The 17928-nt window shown below is 48.4% G+C and overlaps 1 protein-coding gene across 3 annotated transcripts in view; it reads right to left on the bottom strand.

Annotated features, from left to right (window-relative positions):
- The window catches only part of TBX15 (T-box transcription factor 15), a 115065-nt gene extending 100801 nt beyond the window's left edge, over positions 1 to 14264 (bottom strand). Inside the window, exon 1 of one of the 3 annotated variants that reach the window (XM_010344072.3) lies at positions 13519 to 14264. In XM_010344072.3, the coding sequence (XP_010342374.1) occupies positions 13519 to 13723 (205 nt within the window). In that variant the 5' untranslated portion in view covers positions 13724 to 14264. The other 2 variants (XM_074381186.1, XM_074381187.1) reach the window with 2 other exon arrangements.
- Between the last annotated feature and the right edge of the window lie 3664 nt (positions 14265 to 17928).

The raw sequence follows: 17928 nt of genomic DNA, 5'->3' as shown, positions 1-17928 counted from the left end.
TGTACCAGATGGGATCTAATGTTCCCAGGATTAATGTTGGTCATGCAACTAGTGCTCTGAACGCTGCAGGAAAAATGAAATCACCAAGGCCTGGATAGTTGCATACCTCGCAGAATCTACATTTCTAATTTGATAGATCTTATGGATGAATCCAGTAAATCACCCAAGATTGCAGTGTTCGTCCCATCCTCTGCCACACTCCATATTTCAAGAGTTTGGCTCTCTATGGGTTCCTTGGAAAAGGAAATGGACCCAGAGATTCATATGCTTCCGTTGCTGCAAGAGCGTATCAAATCCCATCAATCAGTTGCCTGCTTAGAGTGGGGCTGGCAACAGCAGAAAGCAGAGCTTTAAAACAGAGGTGGACTTTACATCTTTCTCTTTTCAGCTTCTACAAGCCATTCGTTTAACCACTGGGCACAACAGACAAGAATATGACAGACTGTACAACTAAACAGCCAAGAAACACATCGATGCTAAAATCCACACACCAAAACGGGGGCGGGGGGCTGGATTTTCTTCAAATCCCTGCTGGAGACATCAGACTTCCTAAGAGAGGAAGGTTACTTGGAGTGGAGAAAAGCGATGGAAAGACAGTGAACAGGTGTGCCAGAGAAGCATGAAACCTGTTGTTAACTTCTCTGAAACTCGCTGCTGGCATCTCATCCACTTAGAGCATTAGAAGAGTAGAGGAGCACAGTTCATTGAGATGAGAGACTTCTGCAAATAACTGATGCCATACCAAACAGGGCTACTCTAAATAGAGCTGTTACAAAAATAAATGAATCAGAGCAGTCACTCAGAGGTTAAAGTTAAAGCCTCTACTCTAACAGCGGGTGTACTTGCCCTGGGTCCTCAAGGCACTTTCCTAATCCTAGGGCATTAAAAAGAAGCCACTGTGGAAATCAGAATCTCTTCCTTTGTAAATTCAATCCATGGCAAAGGGATTTCAGCTGTGATTACTGAGTTTGAAAAAATCAACAGTACTTAGAAATGCACGAATTGCCTTTCGTTGCAACTGATATGTTTCTAAGCTGTTCCAGTTTGAATCAATTACCAATAAGATTCCATCCCGTTGTGAATGGAACAGGGAATGGGTAAAACAGAGCAGTTAGAGTTTCCCCTGAATTTCATTGCATGAGGAGATTTAGGACGAAGAGGTTTTAGATAAGATTCAATATGTAGTCACTACACTTCAGACACTGAGATTTGTGTGCATTAACGTCAAAGAAACGCAGGTCACAATGGGAAGGCTACGCATGCACCGTTCTAAAGACCATGGCTTAGAAAATCAACCCTATATCACTGCTACACAGAGACCTCTACTAGCAGGTACGTAGAAGTCACCTTAGGAGCAGAGGAACTAATAATGACAAGCAAGGAAGGTAATGACCTGGAAACTATAAATAAGCTCTCTCTCATTCACAATTTGACAATTTCTGTTTTGGTGAAAACGTCAGCGGCAAGCATAAATTTCCACCTTCAAAGGTTTGACATTCTCCCTAGAGCTCTTAAAAGTCATCTACAAGGCAGTCAATGTAATCTAGTAGTTAAGAATATTACTCTCGAACCACACAGGGCTAGGTTTAAATTCTGAGTGGGTCACTTAAAGCATAGTGGAACTGTGTGTCTGTGCGTGAGCTATTTAATCTGTTGAGCCTCAATTTCCTCATTTCTAAAATGGGGAAAGAATTACCTTCCTCCAAGGCCTACTAGGTAGATGTAATGAGAGAATGTGAATAAAACCATCCCCCCAGTATGTGGTACAGAGTGTGGTCTCAATCCATCAAAGGTACTGCTGGTTAGAGGTGGGGACGCCAAGCAAAGACGTTGCTTGGAAGATTGGAGAAGTACAGGAGCATCTGTCTTGGAGATAAAACATGGGGCAGAGTCTATTTTGAAGAATGACAACTGGATTCCAAAAGGAAAGGGTGGCTCCCTTTTCCTCTGGATGGTCGGGACCTCAGTACTTCTTAAGGGCCCTAGGCTTCTTGAAGGAGGCTAAGGAAAGTTTCTTTTCTCTGTTCCTCTTTCCTAGGAAAGCCACCTTCTCTCTCTGTGGCCAGAAAATAATATAAACAAAGTCTAAGGTGAAACAAAAATGTTAAAAACAAATAGTAAATGATCAATTCCAGGTTTCTGTTTTGCAAAAGGAAGAAAACTGGGCAAACCAGGGCTGCCAAATGTCGATTGTCCAGTCCTAAGCTGGGCACACCAGGCCTGGGGTTTCTGTTGCTTCTCTTAAAAAAGACTTCCCGGTCTCCTCTTTCCCGACATTCAGCTTAATTAAAGGGCTTCTTTTAATTTAGACTCTTTCTTCTTTTACTCTTTTCATTGTTGTGGTGGTGGTTGTTGTTGTTGTTTTAATTCATCCAAGCAACACCTACCAATCCTCTACTACAGCTTCAACTTACTGGTACAACTGGCTCATTTTACCCAGAATCCTAACAGTATACTGGAGTATGGCTTTAGAAACAAAGAATGAATCCTCCTATTTCCTATCAGGTAACACCTGATCTTTTGAGTATTTCTGGGCTCCAGAAAGAAATATCAAAAACGAACCGAAGAGAAACATGCTTGTGTTATTCCACTTTCCTGCATCCAGAAAGGCCCTCCTGACTTCTCTGAGCAGAGTTCTGGGGGAGTTGGTAAAGCTGAGTCTCCTCAGCCCCGCTTCTGCTCACCCACTCTTCCTGCTGTGTGCCAGCCAGCTACTCCCCACCCCTTCCCCAGTTGCTCAATCAGGTTGGCATTTTGCCTCAGTGGAACCTTCAATAGCAAGAGCTGTCAAAATTCCTTTCATCTTTATTCACCACAGGTACTCAAATTCTGTACTGTTTCTAACCATAAGCTATAAACAAAGCGAGGATTCCACTTCAAGTACCAAACATTCCATTTAGAGCAAAAGAATGGGGGCAGAGGGGCAATGGCTGCTATAGACGACGATTTGCAACAATTTCTTATCCAAGCTGCTCACTAAGGTGAGTCATCATCGTCAATTCAATTGATGGGAATAGCAGGCATTGTGCTAAATCTTTTGTTCCTGTATGTGTACTATCTCATGTAATTCTCAAATAACCCTTCAGTGAACACATTTATTATTTCAGTTTCATAGATGCAGAAACTAGGGTTGAGGATGATTAACTAACTTTCCCAAGGTCGTACAACTAGCAAGTGTTAAAACCAGGGTGCAGACAGAACCAGTCTTACCCCAAGTATCTGAGCTTTTAACCACTACATTGTATAATTCATTCATTCATTGCACCAAATAGAAATGATAAGAGAGAGTATTTTACGGGTGTTTTGATATACATATAATTGTTATATATGCACATATATATATATAGCACAGAGACTGGCACAGAGTGCTTGTTTAATAAATGTTGCTATTTGTTATTGTTGTTTGTATTGTGTTATTATTATTATAGCTTTATTATTTATTGTTTCCTATGTAACAGTCACTTGTCCTAGGTTCTAGAGATAGAAAAACAATGAGGACAAGGTTACTGGCCTACAGTAGTTTATAGGGTAGTAGCGACAGAGGACAACTACTAAATCCACAGACTCCTTGATGACAGAAGTCTGCACAGGGGCTGCACAGAATGGGGACATCAGATGAGGGTGGGGAGCCATCACTGGAATTTGAACCCAGCTGCAGAAGTCTGTAAAGAAATAAAATCCTGCAAGATAGAAACATGAGAAACCCTCCTAGGTGTGTGTGCTGGACACAGTTTTGCATCTGACCCTACCCTCAAGTTCAGCAGCTATGAATAGAGGCCTTGAATGCTAAGCTGTCTTCTGATCTATCTTGTTGACAAGCATTTTGCCTGTTACTAAGTCATCCTTTTAGCATTCTCACATCCCTGCCAGATCAAGATCTCGGCTTAGCAGACGAGACATGGAAAATGGTTACCAGTGCTTTTCGGCAGGCTCTAATAGTTATGAGGGAGCAACTGATTTTCATTGGCCCACCAGTTCAACACACCAGCGATGAAGTTGCTTTTTCAACCCTCATTTTTCAAATGCAGAGTTTTTCCAGTTATTTCTGGGAATGGCACAGAAAATGTTCAAAGCATAAATAACTTACATTTCCTTTAAATTCGCTAATGCCATAGAACCCTTTCAGCAGTGTTCATGCAAATAACAATAGATTACATAATACATAAGGGCTGGAAATCACTGATCCTGGACTTCTGAACATGTGATATTAATATAAAATCTTTTCAAGAACTTTATGAAAGCTTTTAATTTTAGCTCTAAAAGTCTATTTTTTTTTTCTAATTCTTTGGCCTTGTGTTGCTATTGCTGTTAATTTCTCCAACGGCAGTAAAATTCCTTTGTTCCAACAAAGTCAGAATGGGTCAAGTGATGGCCAAACTAGGAGAAAATGTTAATATTTCAAAAAGCAAAACCATAGTTAGGGTCACACAATCTTGCAGCTGAAAGGGCCTCAGATGTCATTTGAGCCTTGTCTCCCTCATGTCACAAAGGAGGAACTGAGGCCTCATCAGTGACTGTAAAACAACTTTGAAACTTTTTTTCAACATTAATATGTCTTCTTTTAAAACAAACGTCCCTGGTTCTAACATCAATTACAAAGCTATTGCTAAAATCTAGGACTCCTAATTTAAGCTCCTCTAGCCCTCTTTCTACCCTAAAAACATGTATATAATACAGAACATGAGAGTCTGTGCTGAAAGCTTTGCAGGAGAGTGAAGACATATATATCCATATAAATAAGTAAAAAGTTTCTGATATATTTTACAATTCAGTATTCCTCTGTAAGCTTGTTTATACCTTTAATTTTCTAACTAAATCCCTCTTTCTAAATAGGGCCTAGGTATAGCCCCCACCCTTTGATGTCAAAAAATCAAATTCTTAATTAAGCTTCTAAATTGAGAAAACTTCTCTGAACCCAGGGGAGGCACTGCTGTGTTCACAACCACTTGTTGCCTCAAGTGTTTGCCCCTCCCCACTGCGAAAATCATTTATTTATTTTTCAAGAGCAAGAGTGGAAGCACTAAACCACCCAAGGCACCCAACTCCTAGGTTTACAATTCTGAGCGCTGTATCCTGGAGAGATTAAAGCTCTGGAGCAAGGATGCATCGGGACAGGACTTCCCTCCAGAAGGGAAGCCATTCCCGTGGGCTTCTTGCAGAACACTTATTTAAGCTACTGGTAGTCACTTCTCTGCTTGTATCATCGTCTGGTTTCTTTTTCTTTTTTTAATAAAAGAATTAGTTCATCGTTTTTTTAATCCCCAAGAGCGACGAGAAGGACAATCATTTGCTTTTCTCTGTCTCAGTGGGCAATGCCCGCTTTCTAGGCGTGAGCATCCTTGCCTCTTAGGCACCCAAGGGTCCTTCACGTCTCGATCCCACAGGACGACTTTGCTTTTTAACAGACTAGCTACGATATTGACTGACCCTAGAATTACCCATTTGGAAATGGTTAGGGATGAAAAGTTCTTCAAGCCAGAGGATTCTTGGTTTCTAATTGCTAATGTTTGAAGTCAGTTTGATTCCTCGGAAATTTGTTCTGCCTGATGAAAGCAAAAGCTCCAACTCCCCTCAGGGCGCGAGGTGTAAGACCCTTGGGATCCATTTGCTTCTCTGTCTGCCGTTGGCGGGATCCTGATTTTTCTGTTGGGGCGGGCGCGGGGTGGGGGGATGTCTTTCACCAGGGCCTTCCCGATTAGCCCAGGGTCCCCACATTTCCTCAGGATCTAATGAGCAGTGGCCATCCCCGAGGGTTCTGGGTTAGCCCAGGGTCCCCACATTTCTCCAGGATCCAATGAGAGCTGAGAGCAGTGGCCATCCCTGAGGGTCCCGGGTCCCGGATTTCCAAGGCCCCGCCATAACCCCGGGCGCACGCGGCGAGGCGGCGGGCCAGCGCGGAGCCCCGGGGCGCGAGAACAGGAACCCCGGCCGCGCCCCGAAGCCGCGCAGCCCGGCCGCGCCCGACCCCGCCGCCGCTCCCGCCCCGCTGCGCCGCCGAGGCCGGGCGGAGGGGCCGAGGGCTGGCAGGCGCGGCCACCGCCCGGTTCTGACCTGTGAAGGGCCCCGAACCGCTCGGTTTTCCCAGAGATGGGTTCACGGGAAGAGATGCAATCCCAGTCCTTTCCGCGGCGAAACGGAATCGGAAATTCTCGGACAGGGCGAAGAACTGGACGTTTTCATCGCGCGTGGAGGAAACTGGGGGAGGGGAAGTGAGTGGCAAGTAGGGGGGCTAAAAGGCTTCCCGGACCCCTATCCGCGGCCTAAACTCCGCGCTCCCGACCGTGAGACACTCAGAGAGAACGCAGCGGTGAGGGGTTAGGAAAATCGGTTCATTCAATTGAGAACTGGGAGCTAAAACCCAAGGCTCAGGGCTGGGTCTATAACAATGTCCTCTCTCAAGTTCCCCTTCCAGGGGAACTCTACTCGTCTTCTGCAGTGGGTGGTTTGTGTTTTTGTTTTTTAATCCTCTAAGGTATATGGCAGCAAGTTGGAAACTGTCAGCTCGTTTGAGGCTTCCCAACTATATTGTAGAAAATAAAAGAAGGCAAATGGGAAGTTTTTACATGCGTTTCTTGTCTTCTTAATCTCCCCAAATCACAATGTTTCTCTGGTTATTTCCATAAGCCATTTTTGTTATTCAGATTTCTCTTAGTTATTCCGTTTACTTTCTACACGGAAGAACACGAAACCACTTTTTGGAATTAAAAGCACCATTCTGCCCATCAAAAACGGAGATGGCATTATTACAAGATTAAATGCCAAATTTAGTTCGAAAAATTTCCACTTTCCCTGTTCTTTTAAATGGCATCAGTACAGTCTCAATTTCTAGTATTTTGACCGGTACTTCTTTTTGTTGTTGTTTGAGACAGAGCTCTGTCGCCCAGGCTGGAGTGCAGCTGTGCAATCTCTGCTCACTGAAATCTCCTCCACAAGCGATTCTCCTGCCTCAGCTTCCTGAGTAGCTGGGATTAAAGGTGCCCTCCACCACGCCGGCTAGTTTTTGTATTTTTAGTAGAGACTGGGTTTCACCATCTTGGCCAGGCTAGTCTTGAACTCCTGACCTCGTGATCCACCCGCCTCGGCCTCCCAAGGTGCTGGGATTATAGGCCTGAGCCACTGTGCCTCGCCTTGACTGGTACTTCTGACTTTGGTTACAGTCATGAGTTTATTTACAAGTTAAATAAAAATGCTCATTACCTGGAAGTTGCAAATCTGGGATGCTCTAGAATCATCACATGATACCAAGGGGTGACAAAGCTTTTCACTCCCCAAATTTTATACATTCCCAATTTGTTAAGCTGCAACACACACACACACACACACACACACACACACACGCACACACACACACACTGGCAGTTTTTTGTCCCTAATTTTGTCTACATCCATTCAGAACTGATATTTTGATGTAGATCTAGTTTTCTGGTGATATATATGGTGTTCACACACCTAAGTTTGTGTATAAGCACATACATTTGTGAACATACATTTTATACAGCTATCTATAGAATATATAAAACACTAGCTAATATTAAAAGTATAAAATGAAAAGTAGTCATTTGCAAGGCCTGTTTTCACTCTGGTCAAAAGCTCATCACCAGTTTTGCAGTCAGCAAGATATCGTGCCTAAAAGTGAAGCCATTAAGGGCATTGAATAAATGTTGATTGGTCCTCACTAGTTGCTTGAATTCCCTTTTTCCCATTTCACAGCGGGTCCTCCCTACCAAATCACATTTTCCACCCCTGACACTTAGAGCAAAGGCCTCACCGAAATTAACTAATGATTATCCTTCCCCAAAGAAGTGTAAACAGGACCCTAATTTATAAATTTGCTAATTGCTGTTCCCAGTGCAGACCCCTGAGTATCTCAGTCATGCACATATAAAATTCCAGGCTTACTAGAAACCAGGAAAAGCAAAGCAAAAATAAACCGCATGGATGAGAAAGAGTAAAGAAAGGAGATTCCACATTCCACCAGTTCCTTAGTTTTCCCTTTTGTGAAAAGTATCTCAAAAGGTCAAAACATAAAGCTCAGATGGGAAAATCATTTAAATATTTTCTCCTATTGAGCTACTTTATCTTTGGAGAGTAAGAAAGCAATCACCAGCTACACTCCCAGAATAATAATAGAATGGAGTTCTGTTTCCAGAAAGGAGAACGGTACATACCATGCCAATCTGCCCCCTCTTCCTGTGGAATTTGCACAGCTCTGCCTTGCTTTAAAAACAAACAACAACAACAACAAATTATAGCCACTCTGAGAAGGAATTCACAGATTTAGAAGGTCATTATTTTTCTCCCGGGTGTGAGAAATAAATTTCTACCAGAGTCCATAATCAGGGTCTCAAAGCGGTCATCTTATAATTTTTTTTGGTGGGGAGGGGGAGTAGAACGATTGCTATGGACCTGAAATATTTCACTCAGTAGTAGCATTGACTGCCCTAGAGAGGACTGGATGAACACAATGTTTAGGCCTTGTAAGCCAAAATGTATTTATCCCTTTCTCCTTGTGGACTAACATGAGGGTTAATGAGGAGGGACTCGTTTCCATGTTTACAGGTAAATGGGGAACACAAACCACGATACATAGTATTTTTAGTTTTGGTCCCCAGTTTAGGCATTGCATGCCATTCTTCACTCAGTCCTCACGTGCTGTCTGTATTAAAAGATATTTGAAACAAACTTTTTTTCATAATTAAAAGATTTTTATACCATTTGAAGTCATTGGTATGGGAGGTGTCAGAAAAGTGGCAGAGGATTTGCGTCACCATCATTTCAGTCTGAACTCCTATTTAAGAAATTTAATTCTCCCTGCCTCCCCGCATAGAAGTTGCCCCCATGATATTTTCCTTCTGGGAATTTCACCTATACAAATCAAAGTGGCAAGCTCAGAGCCCAAATATAGTGCTCAGTAAGAAATAATCTTGGGTTGGGTGTAGAAGTTCTGAAGTCAGAATTGCATCGCCCGTAGACTGTGCGCTGAGCTGCCTGGGAAAGCCTTCGCTACCCACGAGGTTTGTGCTTTCCTCAGCGGGTCTCTGATGTGCAGAGGTGGACGCCAGAGGCGGGTGAAGGGTCGCCCAGCACTTCGTGGCAGCAAAGGGAGGACCCACACACCGGCTTGTTATTTCTGGGTCTGCCTTTACCAGCTTCTGAAGCGCGGGGAGGGACCTCTGGAGGTACAAACCACAGCACATTTTACCTTCCTCCCCATCACAGTCCAAACTCTGCATCTGCGTTTCCCCACTCCCTGAACTCCCCATTTGCCGTGATCATTTCTTTGGGTGAGAACAAGTTACAAATACTTTCCTTTGCTTACCGGTTTCTATTGTGCCACCGCGCCGGGCGGGAGCTTTACATAGAACGTCTCCATAACCATCGCCACTGCCAGGGAACGCAGCTCTGCGTACCCAAAGGGCGTCTAATTTAGTACCATCGGATCAGTGCGCGAAAAAAGGCCCTTGGCGGTAGTCCCCACGGCGAACAATAATCCTCACTGGCCCAGAACAAACTCGGACCTTATCTCCCCTCTTGCTTTCTTTCACACAAGGTCACTTACCAAAGGGGTGACCTCCGAGGAAGACCGTTTTAACCTGACAGGCGAGTGCCTCGCGTAGGTTCACCAGGCCTCAACCTTGACTCCTCCGAGCCAGGGGCGCCTCCAGCCCAGCACCAGCCCAGGGGCGCGCACAGCAGAGCCGAACCAAGGTTCCTTGTCCCCACTCCAGCAGACCCTTGGGCATCCCACTCTACTCCTTTGCTGAACACCCTGTCCCTGTGGTCCGAGTTCCGGCCTGTGCCCTGGCTGGCGCTTGCCTCACGCAAACACATTCTCTCCCGCTGGCTTGAACTCATCACTTTTTATCCGTTACTTAAATGTCAGTGAAGAGTCACTTCCTCCGTGTTCGCCCTGTTTCCCTATTGGGGGTTGCAAGTGGGTAGAGAGGTGATGTCAGAATTCAAATCTCGGAGTTGTTTTTTCAGCCAACAAACCATAAACTGTCAGATTAATTCAAATGACCACTTGATCTAGATAACTCCAAGGAAGAAAGTGCCCTGGGGCAGCCGCGGTTTCCGCGCGGGCTTTTCCTGTCTCATTTCACTAGAAGTAGAGCTGACGGGTGCTTGCGAGAACGCGAGAGCCTGCCACGTGTGCACGTGTACGCGGAGTGTCGATCTGCCCGCGTGCCCTTGGATGTGCCTGTCTAGGTGCCCACCCGCGCGCGCCACCACCTTCCCAGGCCTCTGGAGCGCAGCTGCTGCGAGGCCCGGCCTGAAGTCTCTGGAGGAGGAAATCCCTCCACAGAAGGTTTGAATTATTTCGCTCCGCAGGAGACCCGGCTTCGCCGCACTCAGCAGAAGATTTTGGCGGGAAAGGCCCAAGCCCTAGCTGAGTACTCCGGGAGTAGCCGGGGCTGAGGTTCGAGCGCAAATGGCGCCGCCGAGCGCCTGAAATCTGCTTGCAAGGCCGCAGCCGGAGCAGCTGTTCCAGCCGTTCCTGGCTCAAAAATTTCCTCTGTTGCTCTCGGAAAGGGCGGGGGCGAGCAGGCTAGAGAGCCAGGCTCCTCCGAGGCCGGTCTAGAGGCACTCCTAGCCGCTTCTCCAAAAGCCGGCAAGTGCCGGCGTAGGTGTGACAGCGAGGGTAACTCACAGACCCCTCTCCCGAAGTCTAGTGAGCCTTGGGGATTTTCAGGGCCACCAGGCCCGGTGGAGTTTTTGAAACACTTGAAATACATACTGCGTCCTCGGTGGAGTGAGTGGCTACAGCGCACAGGCCGGACTGATCCCCGGCTGCCGCAGGTTGGTGCCCCAGGATGCGGGTGCTCGGGCGCCAACCAAAGCCAGCTCTGTCCAGACGCGGAAAGAAAAACGGGCTGTGAAAAAGCAAAAGGTCACGTCTTTGAATGAAAGTCAAACATTAAAATCGGACCCTAGGGTTGTCTAGAGATCGCGGAATTCCGAGGCTCCGGTAGAGGAGACTAAAACACAGTATTATGAGAGACGGTGAGAGTACTCTGGGCATGAGCCTGTGCCTGCGCGTGTGTGTTTCATTCTTCCCCCAAAACAATGTTTTGCTGTTTTCCTGTTCCCGGTTTGCTGTCGGCGTGGGGGTGGTGGGAGAGCCACGCAGCGGCTTCTGGGCCCTAAGAAGAGAGCTGAAATAATAACGAGGCTCACCCGGAAGAGAGGCTGCCCTGAGCACAAGAGGGTCGCCTGCACTACTCCTCCATACACACATCTTTAAACGTGTCCCTGTGTGTGTTCGTAGGGTGCTGCTTTACAGAAAAGAAAGGCCTAAAAACAGCCCCAAGCCCTGGTCGCGCCTTTCGCTCCCGCCTGTGTCTGCTGCCCGAAGCTCCACCTCTTCTGCTCCCCGGTCCGCAGCTTCTCCAGCCACGGCGCTCTCTTTTTTCTAAAAGATCTTTTCTCATCCTACGACCAAATCGTTAAGAAAGCCTTAGCCATTGCGGGGGCTCCAACTTGGGGATTTCCCCAGCCCGCTAAAAGGCCAGGTCCGGCCTGTAGCCCAGCTACGCAGAAAGCCACAAGGTGCTGGACTTTCAGCTTCTTCCTCCTAGACCCTTGCCCTACAAATATATTTCGTTTTCTCTAATATTAATACCCATCTTTATCTTTAAAAAAAAAAATAACGTAATGAGAAATGACCAACCGAACTCTGTTACATAAAGTTAGTTCTATGTTAGATCGTCCACCCCACCCCCACCCCGCCTGAGCAAGTAAACAGAATTCAAGAGCTTTTCCCCACGTTCACGCCCCGGAATGGTCTTTTTTGCCTCATTCCCTAACTTTTCTCTCTTCCACCTCCTGAACGGAACTCAGACTGAGGAGAATGGCAGAAAGAGCAAACTCTGATCTGAGTCTCTAATTATGACCCTGCGTATTTCCCCTTTTGAACATAGGGCCCCAGATGGGCTCCGTGCGAACTGGGGCCTCCCAAGAGAAAACTTCCCCGGGACAGGACGTCTGCCACGCGCAGCTAAACAACTTCTGGTTTTTTTCCGCGGTGGAGAAGACAAAATAAAAGAACCTTCCAAGTTTTAAGGTGTCATAACCCCTGCAAGAATTTCTAACTGTATCAAGGCCGACGCGAGATCTTGACAATAGATAAATGAGGTGAGAAAATAGGGTCTGGCCAGGGAAGGGAAACACACATTAGCCCAGCGTCCCTTTCTGGAATGCCCACGCAGGGGTCCGCGTGGACCTGCACTTGCATTCAAATACAGGAAAAAGCTTAGATGGACGAAATAAATCTCCTTTTAATTTTCTTTTCATCGACTAATAAAAATAATTCCCCAGCACTAAACTCAAATACCGTAACGGGCCACAAAAACACGGAGAATTCATAAAACCCTGTCTCTGCAGGTCACCCGCTAATCGCATTATTATTAGCCTCGGGAGCATGGAAATTGAACTGTCACTGCCTAAAGAGAAAATGTAAGCGACAGCTGTCCCTCCTTTGAGTTGGACAGCTTTGCGGCCGGGATCCCCAAGCTCCTGAGCCTGAGGCCGTCTCTACTCCAGTGCAGGCCGCTGCCCCCTCCCCGGGCTTGCCAGGGTGCGGAACGGGATTCACTCCCCAGTTCTGGCTGTTCAGCAGGAGCCCCTTCCAGCGTGGTTTTAGAAGTCCGGGCTGGAAAGCTTCTGAAACCGCTAAACCAAGTGTCGAGCGTTGTGTGTGTGTGCGCGCGCGCACAGTCAAGATTCTTCTGACAACAGCTGTTCCCCCGGGCTGTTTTTGCACAGTTGAAATCTTGGCACTTAATACAAAACGTTAAAGTCGGCTTCTCCCCTCCTAGGGTTCTGTTAAAATACAGACGTGACATCTGCCCTACTTTTTACATGTTCTGTGCACATAATATACATGTTACGTGTAGATCTGAGACACAAATCAGTCGTACCCACACCCTAAATACACAGAGGTGTGGGCCCTGACCCAGCGAGTAGAGTATCGTTTCCATTCTTGTTTCCGTAAACGCCAAAGGAGTAGAAATACAATTATGTTCCACCATGGAAAAGTTGGTGAGAGAAGAGCGAGAACGAGGTTGAAGGCTAAATGAAACAAACTGGTCATTCCCTGAGACTGAGGTAGCGGATTGGAGAACGCAGCGCCAGTCCTCCCGAGTTCTCAGAAGCGAGTCCCAGATCTCCGCTCCCGCAGTGGCCTTCGACCTGCGCCCCTCCCAACCCCAGTGACCCGCAGCCCTTCACCCACGGACACCCTGAAAGCTGCGCTCTGCTTGCAAAAGAAAAGAAAATGCGAGCCAACAGGGCTCCTTGCTTAAGGTTGGCGACGAAAAATCCAAGGCTCAGTCCAGCCCCAAAAATTGGTTCCAGCGAATTTAGGAAGGCTCAGTGCATTTGCGCGAAGAAAAAGAAACCCATGTTGGGGCAAGGCAGGGCGTCAACGGCCGGGCCTTGCTCCTCACCGTCACTGGCGACTGGCCCTTCGGCGTCCCCTCTCCGCCCGCCTCCCGCAGTCTCAACCGACGCACTCACCCGGGTGGGGCTCCAGGCCGTGTGCCGCCGCGTCCTCCGTGTCTCCGAGTGGGCCCGCGGGGCTCAGCGCCTCCATGGACAGATCCAGCCCCTTCTCCTCCCAGTCTCGCAGTTTCCGCTTTTTATTTGAGCCGATCAAGGCTTCAACGGAGAAAGCATGTGCTCGCGAGCTCAGGGCGACTGCAGATCTTCTCCTTTCACTCATTTTAGCCGCCCACACCTCGGCCTCCGCTCGCCCCCGCTACCGAGGGAGCAGCGCGCGCCCTCAAGCTCGGAGCGCCCACCGGGCCGGGCCCGGGAGACGCGGCGGCGAGGAGGCCGAAGCTGAGGCGGCTGCTTGCGGGTCCTCTGCACACTCCCCCTGCCGCGTCCTCCTCCCTCCGCTGCCGGATCGGACCTGCGCCCCTACGCTGGCCCAGCTGTTAGGAACTAGCGCCCCGAGCGCCGCCCGCTCGCCGCATGAGCGCCTGAGTCCTGCTTCCCACCCACCGGGGCAGGCGCTCACAGGCTGTGTCCACTGAACTTCATCTTGTTTTTTGTTATTATTATTATTCTCTCCCTCTCTCTCCCCCCTCCCTCTCCCTTTCTCTCCTCCCTCTTTCTCTTCCTCTCTGCCTTCCCGTCCTCCCTCTGATCCAAACTTCTGGGAAACTTTTTTTTTCCGCTAAATTCCTCCCTTCCCGAGGAACAGGGGGCAGGCGGTGCGCTCCTGTCCGAGGGGTGAGGGAGAGGGAGGGGGGGAGGAAGAAAAAGACTGAGGGGGGAAAAAGCCAGCCCCCAACCAATGGCAAGGAGGGAACAGGAGAAACTCCGAGAGTGCGAACCAATGAGAGGAAGGGAGAGACTGAGGCCCGAGCCAAGGCTGCGCGATTGTCGTCCCCTGGACGCTCCTGGGCCGACTTTAACCCCTGGCTTCCCGGTCCCCCCATGAGTTACTCCGAGAGGAGGGTAGGACAGTTGAAAGTCGAAGTCAAATCTGAGCCTTTACAAACCCCTGCAAATCCCAAATCCACACGTTTTTCTTCCAGATCTGCTGGGTTTCATAGACACTGCAAGCTCAGAGGCATTTTAGATCCGGAATTTGGGGGTCTGACAAAATGTTAACCTGTCCAAAACGCCAGAAAACCGATTCCGATAATCTTGCCTCGGCCCCAGGTGCGTTTGAATCTGCTGATTCTTCCTGTATTTCGCCACACAGGTTTTTAATGTTCCTATTAAACGTTTTCTAAGCAAATACGGTTAAGGCAAAAGAAAACAAACAAACAAACAAAAAAGCCCAGTTACTAACCAGGCTCTTGTAACTGAAAATTCCAAGATTGTTTCCTCCCTCCAGCTCTACCTGGAGGAGGAGACACAGGCGCCTGGAGAGCAAGAGGCGGCGGGCGGAGGAGCGCAGCGTTTGGGGAGAGCCCCTCGGGCATATTCCAGCTGGGCTCTGCACGCTGCAAATAAATACTTTCCCTGAGACCCGAACGCTGGGCTGCGCTTCGCCTATTCCGGGCTTTTGGTCCGGAGAACCTGTGGAGAAGTGCCAGGCGAGAGCAGCTAGAAACATTTAACAGAAGAGACGGAGCTTTTTCAACATTCTCTGTAAATCCCGTTACCTCGAGAGCCTGGCTCTCCCAGCCAGGTGATCTCTCCCTGGCCGTCCCCCGCTTTTTCAATCTCTAAGCACTGTATTCAACATGGATTTCTAAGGAATTTAAAATCCAACACTTCTAGCTATTCTTAATTCCCACATCCCTTCCCAGGTTACGCCACTGGTGGAGGACGGCAGGAGACCCCCGAGCTCAGAGAAAACTCAAACCGGCTGCGAAGTCGGTCCTAGCCAAGCTGAAAAAACGTCTCGGATTTCGCGGACAGGGGCCTAGACACAGCGCTATCTTCAAGTCCGAGCGCTCTGGTCGAGACGGGTCCATGCTTTTGCGAAGAAGCCCGAAAGAGTCGGGTCCCGGGGGCAGGCGAAAGGCTGAGAGGCCAAACAGGCTTGTCATGCGGAAAGCCAGGCCCTGAGCAGGGTCCCAACCTGAAAGTTTAGATTGGGGGGCCCGCAGAGTGTTAGATTTTTTTGTTGTTGTTCTTGTTTATGTGAGGCCCAGGAGAATCAGCTCTCATCGGTCCTCCCACCTTGCGGCGAGAAGACGTGGCTTGTCAGGCTACTGAAACGCTGAATTCTCTGCCGGACTTCGGAGGGGCCCAGGGAAATCTAGTCTTTAGGATTACAGTTGGAAGTGCTCTGCTGCTGAAGGCAACCACAGCGTTGAATGCACCTTGGGCCTCTTCAGACAAGAGGCTGCTTTTGCTCCCCACTTTCACCCCCGCCCCAAATTAGCATCCAGCCTGAACGACAGGAAGCTAGCAACCCAGGGAATGCAGAAAGATAAGGGAAAAGCCACCGGATGAGCGTGATTCAGCCAAGCCTGACCTCCCCAGAGCCCGTGTATCAGGCTTGGAGGTCCCCAAGAAGCACGAACAAGAACTCTGGGAAGCTGGAAGCAGGGCCCTGGTCCCCGTCTCCTGCCGCTCTGCCAGAGGACTTCGGGAGCCCGGATGGAGAGGCTCAGGATCTCCCACTTCAGTCACCATTTGGCGTTCCTTCCAGGAATCGTCGCTGAAAGTGAACGCACACTCACTGCTACCAGGCTTCAGCAGAGAAGCTGGAGACAAGGCAGCCAGGAACGCGTAGTTTCCTTTCCCAGCGGCTCTGGCCACTCTCTGGGCTCCCAACTCTGGTGTCGCCTGGGGTTTTCCGCCAGGGCTGGAGCCTGCCCCTACCAAGCTTGGTGGGGTAGCAATGGGGCCGGCCATTAGTCTTTCCCAGCTCTTTTCTCCTACCCATCGCCGGTATCTCCCATCTCTCTCCGGGAGCCTTTTGCCTTTCACAGCCGTTCACAAGCCTGATTGGACTAAGAAGAGGATATGCCATAGTCCTCACTTTCCTGAGACCACGAAATTTTTCTCAAAAAGGAGGACCTAGCTTGGGCAACATGTCGAAACCCCCTCTCTACAAAAAATACAAAAATTAGCCAGGTATGGTGGTGCGGGCGTGTAGTCCCAGCTACTCAGGAGGCTGACACGGGGAGGATCACCTGAACCCGGGAGGTTCAGGCTGCAATGAGCCGAGATCGTACCACTACACTCCAGCCTAGGTGACAGAGTGAGACCCCGTCTCAAAAAAATAATAATAATAAAGAAAGAAAGAAAGAAAGAAAGAAAGAAAGAAAGGGAGGACTCTTTGGTTATCCAGGAACCTAACTGCAGGTCTGGAGGCTCGATTGTTCCTGTGTGTCCAAAGACAGCATCTGAGAGACATACAAAAAGGAATGATCAATGCCTTCAACAGCATACATCTGCATCCACCCCGAAGCGTGCACTCAGCAGAGTCAGGACTCAGACTGAAGAGTCGGAAAAGTTCCCACACCCCACCTTCAGACTGTACATAGGCTGCTCCCACCCCTGTCCCAGAGACACACATATCCTGATATCCTGGAATTGTAGGTTAGACCACTAAAACCAAGCGGACCCAAATGAAAGCAGGCTGGTTTTAACAGTCTTGAAAATAAGGGGTTTCCTCTAAGTAAATGGGAGGAGCAGTGAAAACTCCTGTGACTCTGTAAGAGTTAATCTAAGCTTCTTTCCCAGAAGCATACACTCCTTGGTGGGCCACTCTGCTGATGGGGAGGAAGGTCTGGAGAAAGAGAAAGCTGGATGGCTTAATATGTGTGCTTAGGCGTACACTCGTGTGCAGTTGAGGGAGGGTTTGGGAGATTACATGTAAGAATCTGAAGGTGTGATACAACTTTTCCTTCTACTGATTACATCAGTGGGCTTTTAAAATCTCTCCTTATTACCCCAGTTTATCTCTTTATGGGTAAGGGTGGAGTCCCCAGTTTTCCCTAGGCACTACCTAGCTTCCCCTGCTATAGGCTCCAACTTTTTGCCCTGAGTGGATCCTGCAGGCGATCCACCCTGAAATTGTTACATTTCGGGGCTGTTTTAGGCCTGAAACTGATTGACAAAGACCAAGCAAGATGTCTGCCGCCACTTACTCCCTGCAGGTCCCTGAAAAGGAAGCGAAGGTTGTTAGGTACCTGGGAAGTCTGAGGAGCCCTGGGGTGTCACAGGCTACCTGCAGGGGCTTACGGGGAAGTGGAGGTCCCGGCCTATTCTTGGCAGGGGAGAAGCTAGAAAGAGAAAGGTAGTACAGTAACTGTTACCTAAAACTAACCATGTCGAGATATTTTGATTTTTCAAAGGAAGAGTACAGTGATGCGGTATCAGATGAGAGTCATAAACACAAACAGGCATTCCCGGAAATGGAGCGCCCTCATCCTCCACATGCTGTCTTTTCCTCCCATTTCCCCACTCTGAATAGCACCTTAAACACCACTGCTAATGCCTGGTACCAAG

Source organism: Saimiri boliviensis, chromosome 11, assembly GCF_048565385.1.
Source record: "Saimiri boliviensis isolate mSaiBol1 chromosome 11, mSaiBol1.pri, whole genome shotgun sequence".
NCBI lineage: Eukaryota > Metazoa > Chordata > Mammalia > Primates > Cebidae > Saimiri > Saimiri boliviensis.
The sequence above is the reverse complement of the archived record's forward strand: the minus strand, read 5'-3'. Positions and strand labels throughout refer to the sequence as shown.